The 15369-nt window shown below is 43.0% G+C and overlaps 1 protein-coding gene across 1 annotated transcript in view; it reads left to right on the top strand.

The window, feature by feature from the left end:
* UBAC2 (UBA domain containing 2) overlaps positions 1-15369 on the top strand; it is a 104318-nt gene that overhangs the window by 53611 nt on the left and 35338 nt on the right. Inside the window, exons 5-6 of the mRNA XM_060769553.2 lie at positions 10277-10400; positions 12587-12634. Coding sequence (XP_060625536.1) covers positions 10277-10400; positions 12587-12634 — 172 coding nt within the window. The remainder of the gene's footprint in view (positions 1-10276; positions 10401-12586; positions 12635-15369) is intronic.

Below are 15369 nucleotides of genomic sequence, written 5' to 3'. Positions count from 1 at the left end.
TTATGTCTTACTTAAATATAAGGCTCTGTGGAACAGATAGATGTAAAAAAAATGAAGCCCTGGTATGACAATGGGAGTGAAATGACTGATACAATCTAATTTATCACAAGTTTGTGGCAAAACATGAAGAAATTGAAACTAATTTACATTTCCAAAAGATTGTGTTGTCTGCTTGTACCTGTGAGACAATAAAGGTAGCATTTACTAGAGGAAATTACCCAGGGTATCTACAAGCCTAATTTCCCTGAAACATCTCTTTATACTGGGGGCGGGGGAATTCTGCATGAGTAAATTCCAAGCAGTCAGTGCAGTTCTTAGTCCATGAAAGATATAAATATTATTCAGTCCAGAATCAGATTTGTTCATTTACTCAACAGAGTTAAGGGGTTAGTTATGTTTATGGCAATTTGTAAATATGTTTGGTATATTCTTCTAATTGTTTTTAGAAGCAGCAATACAATGCTCCTGTTAAGAAAATACAGACAATAGTATTTGTGATTCAAAATGTATACTGTAGTCATTTTGACAGTTGATTACCTGTAACAAAATCCTTTGGCTTTCATGTCTGTGATGCTCTTCATTCTGCGTAAAATCCCACATGTCCAGAGTGCTTGTTTCTGGTTCTTTCCAGTAATCATCTTCATAATGCCACTAAAGTGGTTGAATTTAGTAGCACTCTACTACATTCAGATAATGTTAGCTTATGTAAATGTTTAAGTTTAGAGCCAAGTATACAATTTTCAATGCCATGCAATTTTTAATGGCTGGAATCTACTATTTAAGATTACATTTATGGTAGAAGAATATGTATGCATGTGTGTATGCATATGCACACAGAGAGGCGCATCAAATATTTGAATGTTTTTATATGTAACAGCTTTCTTCCTTGATGTGTTACTTTAGACATGTGGGATTTGACGTTCAGCTTTGATCCAGCCCGTTAGACTATCCACCAAGTCAGCCTGCTGAACATTACACTGTGTTTTGGAAAGAATTATAGTACAAAATATTTAAACAGCTTGACTCATATCTCATTATGAGGTTCCTTCTTCCACAGTACTATAACCCTTAAAAAGCAATTTTTATGTATCACAGAATTAGCTGCCAGCTCTCTTAAAAGAGAGTTCGTGGTGTAATAAATCTCTTAAAGTCTACTGTAAATTGACTTTGTTCCATTATGTGGGCGGAGGCCACCAGGGGGCACTAGAGTGAGAAGGATAATCCATTTTATGGGGGTGGAGGGTGGGTTGAAGAAGGAAAATCATTTCCCCTTTTTTCCTGTTATTCCCTTCACCCATATCCCCGCTGTGGAAACAACTCTCTTTATGAAATGGGAAGTGGTGAGGGGAAATAATCAGCAAAAATGTGGGAAATTATTTTCCTCCTTCAGCTTCCCCTCTGTAAAATAGAGTATTCTAAATAGTACTTACTTTTTATGAAGTACAGCCGAAGCATCTTCTGCAGAGTCCATTGAAAACACTGCAAAACAGATTTGTGTAAATATCTAAAACAGCCACTAGGTGAGATTTAGAATTTGTCAAAATTTTCAGGACCCCAACATTAAGCTAAGGGGATCCCATTTAGGGTCATGTCCCACAGTTAAGCACTTCATCCCACAAGGGGGTAAGCAGGTGTAATTGTCTTCTTTGCATGGCGTTTCATAGGGTTCTATCTTTAAGGAAGATGGAGAACTTACTTAACTCCATTACACAGGAATGTCTCCTCCATTTTCTAATTCAACCATTTCAATTATACTTTTTAAAACAGGCATCCTTTTTGAGACACCACTTTCCATGGGGGCATTCTCCTGAAGCCCCTACACTAATGTAGACAGACACACTCTTTAAAACACTTATTTCAATGGGACACATACAGTCTATAAACCACTAAGCATTAGCAGACCGGCCACATGAGCATCCACAATGAAATATCACAAAGTAATTGGACAAATTCACCACTTTCTATCACAAGGCAAAATGCTCATTTTTAAAAGTTTCTATGCGCAGGAAAAGGAATGGAGTTGATTTCTGCCCTTCTTTGAAATCCTCCCGTTGCTACACACTGCAGAGATGGAGTCCCATGAGCAACCACCAGAAGCAGTCCTTCGTCGTTTGATGGGCTCCATGACAGTCTGTCTTTGAAGTATGTAGAAACTGATATAAATGGAGAAAACATACGTATGATGAGGTCATAAGAATTAGTGATATAGACCACCAAAAGGGTTTTGGAGACAATCCTGTACTGTATTGAAGCAATTATGGAACCTTGCCTTTATCATGAAAATATTGTGGGTTTTATTCTTATTTTTTTCTCCTACACCACCACCTCTTCCCTCTTCTTACATCATTCATTTAAAAACATGTGATGCATTTTTAACAATGGCTTACTGAAAAACATGGTATATTTACAGGTAAAATGGGAGATGAGATTTTACTTTTGTCCTTCTCTTAGTCATTAGCTCTTTGTTTCAGCCTTAGGCCACATCAGCATAGTATTGTACATAAGTAGCTTCTGGCTCAGTGAGGTTTCCCACAAGTCAGTTGTGTCAATAGGAATATTCCCACAGAGCAGTTTCACCAGAAAATGGTAACCCACAAAAGAGAAGAGCAGTTATCAAGGACGGAAGAAAGGAAGATTAATGAAGCCACATTTTTTTAAAGAAGCACAGGCAGCAAAGAAGGTAGATCACCTGTCAGAATTTCTAAGGCAATAGAAGGCAGGCCTAGCCAGAGTGCTTCCAGACAGCCCCTTTAACATGGGAATTCCCACAATTAACAGGGGCTGTCCAGATGACGTCCTAGGGAAACACGAATTAATTCATCACAAACCAGGAAAACCCTGGTTTGTGGTAAATTAATTTGTGAGTGGGTTTATTCCGCGCCTTCTTGGAAGGCACGGGATAAACCCACTACTTCCACTGTCTGGACCGCTCCCAGTTTTTCATTAACTGGTAATTGTTTTAATGAAAGTAAGAGGCAGTGTTTACTTTCCTTAAAATATGTACGCATTTGCACAGTATTTTCTGTTTTAAAACTGTGACAAAATTAATCAAATGTTAAAAGCGCCCATCCAGTTATGCTAGTAACTTAAGTCTCAAGAAGCCCTATCCTTAACAGATGCGTTACTATAATATATGATTGTGTCTGAATAGCTTGATTCAAACACTTTGAGGAAGATATGGGGCACTAATCTGTAAACCCTAATTAGACAGATGATAGAACAGATTAGTCTGTAAAGTTAGCTTGCCTAAAATGTAAGTGGGTCTGACTTTAAAACCACAAAAAATTCTGCTAAGTTTCCATCAATTAATAGCACTTTTTATTGTGCTACTATTTACAGGAGCCCTGAGTGGATGAATCTTCATACATGTTAAAATTTGAGCACTTCACTTTTTGAACCTCATATCATTATTTTTAATTCTGCATCTGAACTGGAATTTTTTAAAAAATACATCTTTCTAGGAAAAATATTTTACCACTTATCTTAGATAAACTGTCATTTTTGTATTAGAATATCTCTCTTCCGCTCATGTCATAAATACATGTCTTACACGAAAGCCATAGATTATGATCCTAGCTTCCATTTCTTTGTCACACTGTAGCATGAATACATCCAAGAAAATTGCAGATCAGGGAACAGATCAGAATAACCCTACATCCTTGCCATGCTGGGTGGCAGCTGCCAGTGAAGGCCTCAGTCCTCCAGGTCTTGTCTTGTGGTGGCAGAAGCTTTGTATTAATGATGGGTCGGTGGATGTCATGTGGGGAGGCATGTACTTCCTTGAGGATGTACCTGTCCTGTAAAATCAGCTAGTATGTACCTGATGCTAATTTGAATGAGACTTTTCAAATTAGCTCTGGTTTAAACCATGGTGTTGCACCTTGCTGAAAGCACTCACCAGGAAACCAGTCGTGGTATTAAACATTTTCTTGATAAAATACATATAAGAAAGGGCCAGAAGCACCTTAAGCAAATAATAGAGTAAAATCCAAGTGTGTATATAGAAAGCAAGTCCCATAAGCAAAAGGTAAATCCCAAAAAACAAGATTAAAACTTGAACATTAATCCAGAAAACAAGGAACAAAACAAGAGCTTGAATCCATAGGTAAAACCTTAACACAGGAAGCAAAACTTGACTAGGAATTTTGGGCCTTGATGAGTTCATGTTATCCTCCCTTCCCTGCCTGTCAGCTTCCAAACCAGTTTCATTTTCACACTCGGAGACAACATCTTGCTCCAAAACCTCCTTCGTTCTCCCAACCGGAGAACCATCCTGCTCCAACATCCCCAATGTCTAGGCACCTACAGAACAATTAGGCTCTGCACCCCCAAATCACTCATCGTCATCAGCTGGCTGAACTACAACACAGGCCTTCTTAAACTTTTCCATCTATGACCTCTTTCTACCTGAGAAATGTTTATGTGACCTCAAGTATATTATTATTATTATTATTATTATTATTATTATTATTATTATTACTTTATTTGTACCCCGCTAGCATCTCCCGAAGGACTCGATGCGGCTTACAGAGGCCAAGGCCTCAAAACACAACAATGAACACCTAAAGCAAAATTAAAATTAAAATTAAAAACAGATAAGCAATATAAACAACAAACAATAAACAGTAACATCGAGACACTATAAAACTGGGCCGAGCCAAAGTAATGGGTACAAGATTAAAAGTGCTGATATGGCAGGAGGTATGTAGTGCAGTGTGCGGTGTGCAGCACTCTTAGTTCTACTAAAGTGCTTCTGGGACTTGGTAATGGATATTCCTAATCTGGGAAGGCACATCGGAACAGCCAGGTCTTCAAGTTCTTTCTGAAGACTGCCAATGTGGGAGCCTGTCTTAGATCTTTTGGGAGGGTGTTCCAGAGTCGGGGGGCCACCGAAAAGGCCCTGTCTCGAGTCCCCACCAAGCGCACTTGCGACGCAGGTGGGATCACGAGCAGGGCCTCTCCAGATGACCGAAGTGAGCGCGTGGGTTCGTAGACGGAGATGCGGTCACGCAGGTAGGATGGTCCCAAACCGTTCAGGGCTTTGTAGGTAAGCACCTGCATCTTAAATTGGGCTCAGAAGATAAACGGCAGCCAGTGAAGCTCCTTGAACAGGAGGGTTGACCTCTCTCTGTAAGGAGCCCCGGTTAACATCCTGGCCGCTGCCCGTTGGACCAGTTGGAATTTCCGAGCCATTTTCAAGGGCAGCCCCACGTAGAGCGCATTGCAGTAATCCAATCTAGAGGTGACCAAGGCATGGACCACCTTGGCCAGATCAGTCTTCGCGAGGTATAGTCGCAGCTGGCACACAAGTCTCAATTGTGCAAAAGCCCTCCCGGACACCACCGACGCCTGAGCCTCAAGCGTGAGCGATGAATCCAAGAGGACTCCCAAGCTGCGGACCTGTGGCTTCAGGGGGAGTGTAACCCCGTCCAGCACAGGTTGCCACCCTATACCCCGATCCGGTTTGCGATCGACCAGGAGGACCTCTGTCTTGTCGGGATTGATCTTCAGCTTGTTCCTCCTCATCCAGATAGACACAGCGGCCAGGCACTCGTCCAGCACCCAAGAGGCCTCCTTGGAATTAGGTGGAAAAGAGTAGTAGAGTTGTGTGTCATCTGCGTAGAGATGGCACCCGACTCCAAAACCCCGGATGACCTCGCCCAGCAGTTTCATGTAGATGTTAAAGAGCATGGGAGACAGAATAGAGCCTTGCAGGACCCCACAGGTCAAAGGCCAGGGGTCCGAGCAGGCGTCTCCCAGCTTCACCATCTGGGTTCGTCCCTCCAGGAAGGACCGGAGCCATGACAAAACCGAGCCCCCGAGCCCCATCCCAGAGAGATGACCCAGAAGGATACCATGATCAATGGTATCGAAAGCCGCTGAGATGTCCAAGAGAACCAACAGGGTCACACTCCCCCTGTCCAGCTCTCTACGGAGGTTATCCACCAAGGCGACCAAGGCTGTCTCGGTGCCGTGACCAGGCCTGAAACCAGACTGTGACTGATCCACGTAGTTGATGTCATCCAAAAAGCCCTGAAGCTGGGAGACGACCACCCGCTCCAGCACCTTACCCAAAAAAGGGAGGTTGGAGATTGGTCTGTAATTGTTCAGCACCGTGGAGTCAAGGGAAGCCTTTTTGAGGAGTGGGCGGACCACAGCGTGTTTCAAATTAGATGGAAAAATCCCTTGCTCCAGCAATGCATTAATGATCAACCCAAACCAATCAACCAACCCCTCCCTGGCCGATTTAATTAACCAGGATGGGCAAGGGTCTAGACAAACAGATGCCTCAATCACCTCATCTGGTACTGTGGTGAAATTGGAGTCAAGCTCAAGGCGTATCTGAGCAACTTTTCCTGCAAAGTGGTGTGCGAACTCGCAACACCGAGTTGCTGGGTCGTTGAAGGTCTCCTCCACCACAGGTGGGTGAAGGAGTGCCCCGACAATCCGAAACAGCTCCGATGATCTATTTGCTGCAGACGCTATACGGGTGGTCGTGTAAGATTCCCTGGCCACCTGTATAGCCGCGGAATATGCCTGAAGAGAGGCTTTAGCCCGTGCTTGGTCAGACACGTCCCGAGATCTCCTCCAAATGCGCTCTAGCCCCCTTCTCGTGTGCTTCATCACGGCCAGCTCCCCAGTAAACCAGGGGGACGGCCTGTCACGACGCAACATGATGGGGCATTCGGGAGCGATCGTATCTATCGCCTTGGACATCTCCCTGTTGTAGAGATCCACCAAGGCGTTGACAGAATCGCCAGGCTCCATGGCAGAAAGAACCCCAAGATTCCTCAGGAATCCATCCGGATCCATCAGCCTCCTGGGGCGGACCATCTTAATCTGTCCTCCACCCCTGCGAAGGTTGAGGGTCGCAGAAAGTCTAAAACTGATCAGATAGTGATCAGACCATGACACCGGAAGGATGTTTTGTTCTTCCACTCTGATCATTCCGCTGTCCGCCACAAAAACTAGGTCGAGTGTGTGCCCAGTCTGATGGGTGGGCCCAGATATAATTTGTGACAGTCCTATGGGCGTCATGGCGGCCATAAAGTCCTGAGCTGCGCCAGACAAGGAGGTCTCGGCATGGATGTTAAAGTCTCCCAGCACCACCAAGCGCTGGGAAGCCAGGGCCAAATTAGAGACCACCTCTGCTAGCTCAGACAGGGAAACTGCTGGGTCGCGGGGTGGGCGGTACACCAGCAGAAACCCCACACTGTCACGGTTCCCCACCTTCAGGTGGACACATTCAAACCCAGGTGCTTGCGGAACAGCACACCTGACCATGGCGATGGATTGCCGAAAGACTACTGCGACCTCTCCTCCCCCCCCCCCCCGTCTGGCCTGCTTATGCACTCCGAAACCCGGTGGACATAGCTGAGTGAGATTTACTCCCCCCAGCTCATCCAGCCAGGTCTCAGTAATGCAAGCCAGATCCGCCCTCTCATCCAGGATCAAATCCTGAATGGCAGCGGTCTTACCATTGACGGATCTGGCATTAATCAGCAGGACCTTAAGACCAAGGGGACTGCCATGGGGCCTACCACTTCCTACCTTCTCCAGGGTTGCAAGAACTCTGTTGCGCTTCTCCCTGGAGTGTTGGTGACCAGCAAATCTCCTCCCCCACACAACCCGAATGGCGCCCCCCTCCTCTGGTCCCCCCTCCCCCCCTACATGGTTGGAATCTGTGGCTAGTCAGCTCTCAGAAGAAGTAAGGCTGGAGAAAAGTCTCCCTTGGGTTTCAGGTGGGGATGCTTCCGATGTTAAAGTGGACAAGGAACCAGCGAGGGAACTGAGTGGGCTGAACAGGGGAAGTGTTCTTGGACGGGAAAGTGTGGCTGATTGCGTGGGGACAACTGGGGCAGATGGGGTCTCAAATTGGTACAAACCAGGAGGGGGGGCTCTAACAGGGTAGCTGTCTGTGGATTTATCTCGGGGACCTGATGGAACAAGGCGAGAAGGTACCCCAGTGTCAAAGAGGGGGCGAATATGAGGGTCCACAACTACCCTTCTGATGGTAATGCCCCATTTCTTTAGGCAGGATCGCATTGCCAATAGCTCGCCAAGCCATAAGTTGTCTTCTGGGGTAATTAAAAGACGAGTGGAGCGGTCAGGTGATTGATAGTCCCTCCGCAGCCATGTTATGGCTTTCAGTCTTACTTCCCAAGGTCTTTTTGCTAGGATTTGGGCCAGAGAGTCACAAACTGCCCTCCTAGAAGTCCATCTGCCTCTGTTAATCATTAGGTCAGCAATGTCTATCGCAAAATTGTCTGTTAGGAGATGTTGGTCCTGAACACAAACTGCGATTGGCTGAACAATAGGATCTGATGTTATATTATCAGTCGTCCTCTGAGAGACCATGGATGTCATCCACCAATCCAAGATGGTCTCATTCCTATGCTTACCTGACAACCCTCCCCTTCCCTCAGTCATCTCAACATTCATCCCTCCTTCCAACCCAAGGTCCAATGAGGCTTTCTCTCCAATTGGGCACAAGTCCTCAGCCAGATCCGCACATGGGAGATTGTCCACCCTTGGGGGATCGGATTGCACTGAAGTTCTTGAAAAAGAGGCAAAACCTCTAAAGAGGTGGTCCATTTTCTCGTTCAAAATCTTAAGTTGAAGCAACATAAGGTTGAACGATTCACTCAGGAGGTCATAAAAGTGCGATAGATCGTTCTTCACACGAGACTCTGTTTCAGCCATTCCTATGTCTATAATAAGTACCACTCACACCACTAACACCCGTCCACTCTTACCAACCCTCATTCACAACTTCCGTCACAAACATTCACTCCTCCAGTCACTCCACAGGATCCCATACTCTCCTCATTCTTCCACAATTTCTCTCACCAACCGATACTAGTCTTCACACTCTCTCACCAATGTATACATCCATCTACCATCCACACCTTCCTATGTAACCACTTTCTCTATCACAGTCAGTCTCATGCGCTCTCCCGGGGCCACTTCATACAGCTCACCCCTATCCTATGTTATCAATGCAATCCTTATCCTATACTATCAATCTCCTATGTATAATCCTATTTGTTCTCTACACCTCCCGACGCAATCAGCAACCAACACACACAACGTACAACATGCAGCCAACTATAACTATACAAAAACTAAGCAAAGAGAGAAAGGTAGGAGAAAAAATAAAACAAAAAGAATAAATAAAATAAAATAAAAATAAAAGATAAAAATAAAAACACACAAAAATAAAAATAGAGTCAGATGGCGAAGATCACAGCAACAACGATGGAAGTACTGTTGACACTCCAAAATCTCCTCCGTTGCCCAGGTCTGCTGGCAAGGCCCGATTGGCGATGGAACAGGGGGGCAGTGATACTGCACCCAAGTGGCCGGGCCTGTTTACGGGGTCTGCTGGGCTCTCTGGCCCCACTCGATGGAATTGGGGGGGGCAGATAATGCGGCGCCCAAGCGTCCGGGCCTGTTTACGAGGCCTGCTGGGCTCTTCGGCCCCACTCGATAGATGGGGGTCGGATGATGCGGTGCCTGCTGGGGGGGGGGGCCCAGATGATGCAGCACCCAAGCGGCCGGGCCTGTTTACAGGGCCTGCTGGGCTCTTCGGCCCCACTCAGTGGAATGGGGGGCCAGGTGGTGCAGCACCCGAGTAGCCGGGCCTATTTCGGGGCCTACTGGGCTCTTCGGCCCCACCGGATGGAATGGGGGGGCCAGATGGTGCGGCGCCCAAGTTGATGCGGCGCCCAGGTGGCCGGGCCTGTTTATGGGGCCTGCTGGGCTCTTCGGCCCCACTCGGCAAGATGGGGGGGCCAGATGGTGCGGTGCCCAAGCGGCCGGGCCTGTATATAGGTAAAGGTAAAGGGTTCCCTTGACATTAAGTCTAGTTGTGTCTGACTCTGTAGGGTATATAGGTATACCAAGTATATAGGTATATAAAAGACATATACAAATCTAACATTTATTGATAATAAATCAACATTTCCAAGGATTGCTAAACAGGCTGATTTCCCCCTTTTTATGAAGTACAGATGAAGCATTTTTTGCAGAATCCCTGTAAACTCTGAATGTTATTGGTAGCAGGCTTATTGTTGCCAAATTTTACGGGACCCCATTTAGGGCCAGGATCCACAGTTGAAGAAGCAGTGGTTTAAACAATATTGACATAACATTTTAATATGTTAAAAGGCAGTAGAATGTGTTTGCTTTATTCAAACTAATCAAGTAGATATAATTAGATATCTGCAAACGTTCTATTGACATCCTATTTTTACATTGTATTTTGTCTCAACAGCTTGGGACCTGTATTCGCACTTTTTGTACCATTTTATTGCTCCATTCCAAGAGTACAAGTGACACAAATTCTAGGCCAATTTTCCATCACGAACAAGACATTGGTCTATGTATTGGGTTTGCAGGTACAGTATGTGCTGACTTATTTGTTTTTTTAGTTTATTAGTTTATCAGAATCTTCTCTGAATGTTCTGTTTTCCAGAACCATGTAATACGGGATCCCCTGTTTCCATATTCAGCCAGCTCTTCCCATTAGCTATGGCTATGGAGACAGGATCTCTGTGAAATTAAAAAACCATGAATAAAGAAATGGCTACAGTTTTTAGATGAGCGAATACCTCTTTTGGAATTTCTAGGTTTTCCAGAAGTACTTTGTAATCAACTTCTGCTGGAAGCTGAATCACACTGGAGGACCTAGAGATTGCTAGAGAGAATATTTTAATAAAATCCGCAAAACTCAAGATCACAAATCTGGAGAGATGCTTGCATTGAGTCTTAAAACATAAAGCAAAAATGTGACATTGGAATTTACAATAAAAGCTATAGTGTATCCGGAAGTAGAGTGTACTTGAGGCTGGTAGTGATTTGGCAATTCCTACATTCAGACATACGTATATATAAACAGATGTTGAACACAGTTTATCCTACTTGCATACCTGTCAATAGGGCAGCTTTCTTTCTATGTGTCTGTATTGTTTTGCTTTATACAAATATCTTTTATTTTGGCAAGGAGGTTGTTACTGATATATTAAAAATAATAGACTATTTTCAAAAGTTCTATGGAACTGGGGCCTAAAGGAGCTCTGGGGCTTAAACTGAAAACTTTAGGAACAAAGACCTAGGCTATGAGTTCCCCAGTTCAGCTAGAAGTTCTGCAGATATTAAGATTCTTTTAATATTGACAGAAACAAACTAGTGAATTTGGCTTCTGATTCACTTCAAGATCCAGTTCAGGTTATTAATGGCAGCATTTCTGAGGGACAGGGTGTCCTTGCCAAGAGTGTATTTGAGTGCAACCACCACCCCATGGCCTTAGTATGCACTTTGCAAAGTCTGTTATTTGATTAATCACTTTCATCTTATGATTAAACTGATGATTCCTAACATAATTATCTTAAATTTAGTTTCTCTTGTGTTTCTTTCCCTTGTTATCACAGTTGGGTAAGGCAACCGTTAAACGTTTGACACTGACATTTATGAGAGTGAACTACAGAGATGTTAAATTATAAGCATTTGACATTTCTTTGTGTCCAGTATATAGCATTGTTCAAATTCCCAACATGTAATGAAAAAGTCATACTAGAGAAAATACTATTGACCCTAACTGATACGTGTAAAATGATTAAAAAGAGCTTTGCATATGTTCACACTCACATGCTATAGCATGATTTACACACACCCACACACATATATAGGCCTCTCTCTCTCTCTCTCTCTCTCTCTATATATATATATATATAACCTGAAGAATTCGTCTTTCAATTGATATCACCATATTTATGCATTTGCTCCTTTTTTTCATTTCATATTGTGGTGTTGTTTTTGTTTTGTTGTAGTTTTTTGAGAGGGGAGAAATTAATATGTCGGGTCCCAGATCATTATTACTTTTCTTGCAACACTACAGTTTAATACTTCTCCTTTTTGCTGGACTTCCCTGCAGTTTAACTTACTTTCCTGTTCTTTTTTCTATTAAGCATGTCCCCTTTATAAATAATAATGATGGTGAAGATGTATTTTTGGACATGAATTGTTATCAGTCATTTTTAGTGGGTTGCTATAGGTTTTTTCGGGCTATATGAACAACGGGCCTCTAGAACATGGCCATATAGCCCGAAAAAAACCTACAACAACCCAGTGATTCTGGCCATGAAAGCCTTCGACAAAGTCATTTTTAGTCTCCTGTTTGGCTTAACATTGCGACTGACCTTATATTCTTGAAAGGTGGTGGTGGTGGGTCATTAGAAAAAATATTGTATTAAGATAATCAAAATTGTATTGAAATTTATTATATTCCATACCATGAACATCTCCACAAGTAGCGTATGTTTTTATTGCTCTCACTTTGTTTTTGTATGGTACTGAATTTATGCTAGATGGCCTCATCACAATGCTAGTATGCTCTCCATACAATTTGTGCAAAACCTGGAAGCTTTCCTTCTGATTGTGCATTGGATTTGTTGATCATTCTAAAGTTTTTCTACTCATACATATCTGTCTGTGGTGAGAAGTTATTTTTCATGTGTTTATTAGTAATAGTAAAATGTTTGTGCAACCACCGTTACATTTTAAATTACACATTTTTGTCTTGTAGCTTTTAACTTCTGGGTCTTACATTTGGATTGTAGCTTTAAGTGGGCTGGTAAGTAGACCTATTTATTTTTTGCTCAGATTCTCATTAAGTCAAAACACCTGGATAAATTTCTTTCTTCTTTTAATGTTTATGTGTGTGCATTTTTTACTTCCAATGTTTACTAAACAATGGCTTCCTTTGTCATTTGTTATGCATGCAGCTTTCTTAACACACACTAGTTTGGTACTTCTTGGAAGCATTAAAAGCTTGGATGCAAAAAGTTTTCATAGACACAACTTGCAGATAATATACTTGACATGTAGTGTTTGGTCAAATCTATTAGTTAGCACTAAGATATTGAACATCAAAAACACAATTGGTGTATGGGTAGTATTGGTGCTATGCATCATAACATACTACTGGTCTTTTAAAATTGCTAGCAATATAGGCTAAGTGTAACAGATGACAGAGAATGACATTAGTTTGCTAAGGGGCTTGGGGGGGGGGGTAGGGCCTCCACATGTTCTCTCGGGCTAGTCCTGAGAGAACGTTTGGACAACCCACCCCAGAAAGTGCACGCTTTCTGGGGTGGGTATGGACAGACCCCCAGAAACATCCACGTGTTTTTAATGCAGGTGCTTCTGGGACAAGGGCCTGTCTGGATCTAGCCTCAAATAATGTGGGATTTCCTGCCTTGATATTCTGGAATATAGGGCTGTGTGGAAGGACCCTAAGTCTATCCAGCTAGGATGAATAGCTAATGATACTGAATGCAGAATCAACAGGTTCTTTCAATCCATCTACTCATAGCAATTGTTCACTACAGTTAAATCAGGCAGTACTGGTAGTTCAGCTTCTTGATATCTCTAGCATTAGCTCCCTGCAGACATCAGAGGGCCCTTCACACATCTCCTGAAACAATTTTGGGGACTCCAGACTTAATATGAAGCAAGGAGATAACAAATCCTTGTCCCCCCAAATGGTCCCAAATGACTAATAGCATCACAAAGAGAATTTGGTATATGCAGTTGGCCATTACTGTGGTTCCTTAGATGGAGTATAAATCAAAGTGCATAGGAGATAGCAAAAATAACATTTGAAGCTACATACAGCTCATGGCTCAAACCCCTCCCTCTTGCACAAGCACTAGGGCAAACAAAAGACTTTTTGTCCATACTTAAACTAAAGCCCAGACTAAAACAGCTCAAAACATAGAGGAGACAAACATGGGGTTGATCCACTAAGCACACTCTATGAGTCCCTCTATTTTCCCAGCTACATTTTCCGTCCCCAGCGAGCCTTGGGTTGGAGTCTGTATGGTTCGGAAGGGCCAAAACCAGTTCAGCCCTGCTATATCATCAGCTTACCTTCACTATTGCTGTTGCTGCTGTCAGACAGCTGCAGAGCTCCGAGAGAGCATCTGACTATTGTGGGCATCCCATGCTGACATCATCAGAGGCACCTGTACAACTAGAAAGAAGGAGAGAGATTACTCTGCAGGAGTGATGGGGCTGACATGACCTGACCATTCCCTTTTCCTGCTCTGACAAGGAATGGTGGTGACGGGGAACAGTGGACTGGTCTGCATCAGACCAGGTTGTGCTATCTACACTATGGCCAAAGACTGGGGCTGTTCTGGAGTTTCACTCCAATGTTCCTTATGCGCAAGGCTAAACTGGTGTACCCGGGGATCCTGGATGTCCTGTAGACATCCAGGAGCAACTTCATGGCCACTGTATGCTATATCAGCCTCTTCCACACAGCCCTATATCCCAAGATATCAAGGCAGAAAATCCCACAATATCTGCTTTGAACTGAGTTATCTGAGTCCACACTACAATAATGTGGGATTTTCTGCCTTGATATACTGGGATATAAGACTGTGTGGAAGGATCCTTAACCTGTGTAGATGAGCCTATAAAGCAATTTTTCAAATTTCTGTAAAGTTTTCCCCCCTGTAATAATTAGATTAGATTGGACTGGATTACAAAGGAAACCTTGACTTCAGAAGCTTGTTAAGCGTTTCATCCATATTAGGCTAACACTGCTTTACTTGTTTTTCTTCTGCTAGCTGTTTGGTAGCTGATATTTTTGGAAAAATGAGCAGGAAAATTAAGGCTTTCATTTCTGTTTTTAAAGCAAAGAAATGCTTACACTGATTATTTGGACAGATGAGGGGAAATCGTCTTCCTTGACATCCTTTGTCAAATGTAGCTTCCTTTGTTTGGAAGACAAAAGCAAATGAATTGAATTGCACCATTTCTTTGGCAGGATGACAAGCTATACTCTAGACAGCACATACTACGTATTAGTAGTTAGACACTTGGCAGCCTTCCCTTAGTGTACTATTCGATGTATACTTGTTTATCCTCAATCTGATACTGTGAAATATGCTAGTAAACATACACCTTTACTACTATTGCATGTCAAATTTTCTTTTAATCCAACATGTCCAATTCCCAAGAACATGATTATATATTATGCTTGGTTAACTTTTGGCTGAAATAAGTACACATTTCTGTACGTATTAAGACTAGGTTTGTGAAGATTTTTCTTGATAAAAGATATGTTCTTAGTGTGGAAAACTGTTCAATTTGCAGTCATGAGACCAAAATAAGTACAGTAAATGTGAAACCAGATGGCATTTCAATGCTGGAGATTTCATAATTACCTGCGCTATCTGGACTGCAGTTTCACCATGGAGATTAAACACCTGTAAACTGTTCTTTATTGGAAGATTCAGTATCATACCTACTGTGTAAAAATTAACCACAATAGTTAGGTGTTTTAAAGTAAAAGCTGAA

This window comes from Anolis sagrei, chromosome 3 (assembly GCF_037176765.1).
Source record: "Anolis sagrei isolate rAnoSag1 chromosome 3, rAnoSag1.mat, whole genome shotgun sequence".
NCBI lineage: Eukaryota > Metazoa > Chordata > Lepidosauria > Squamata > Dactyloidae > Anolis > Anolis sagrei.
The sequence above is the reverse complement of the archived record's forward strand: the minus strand, read 5'-3'. Positions and strand labels throughout refer to the sequence as shown.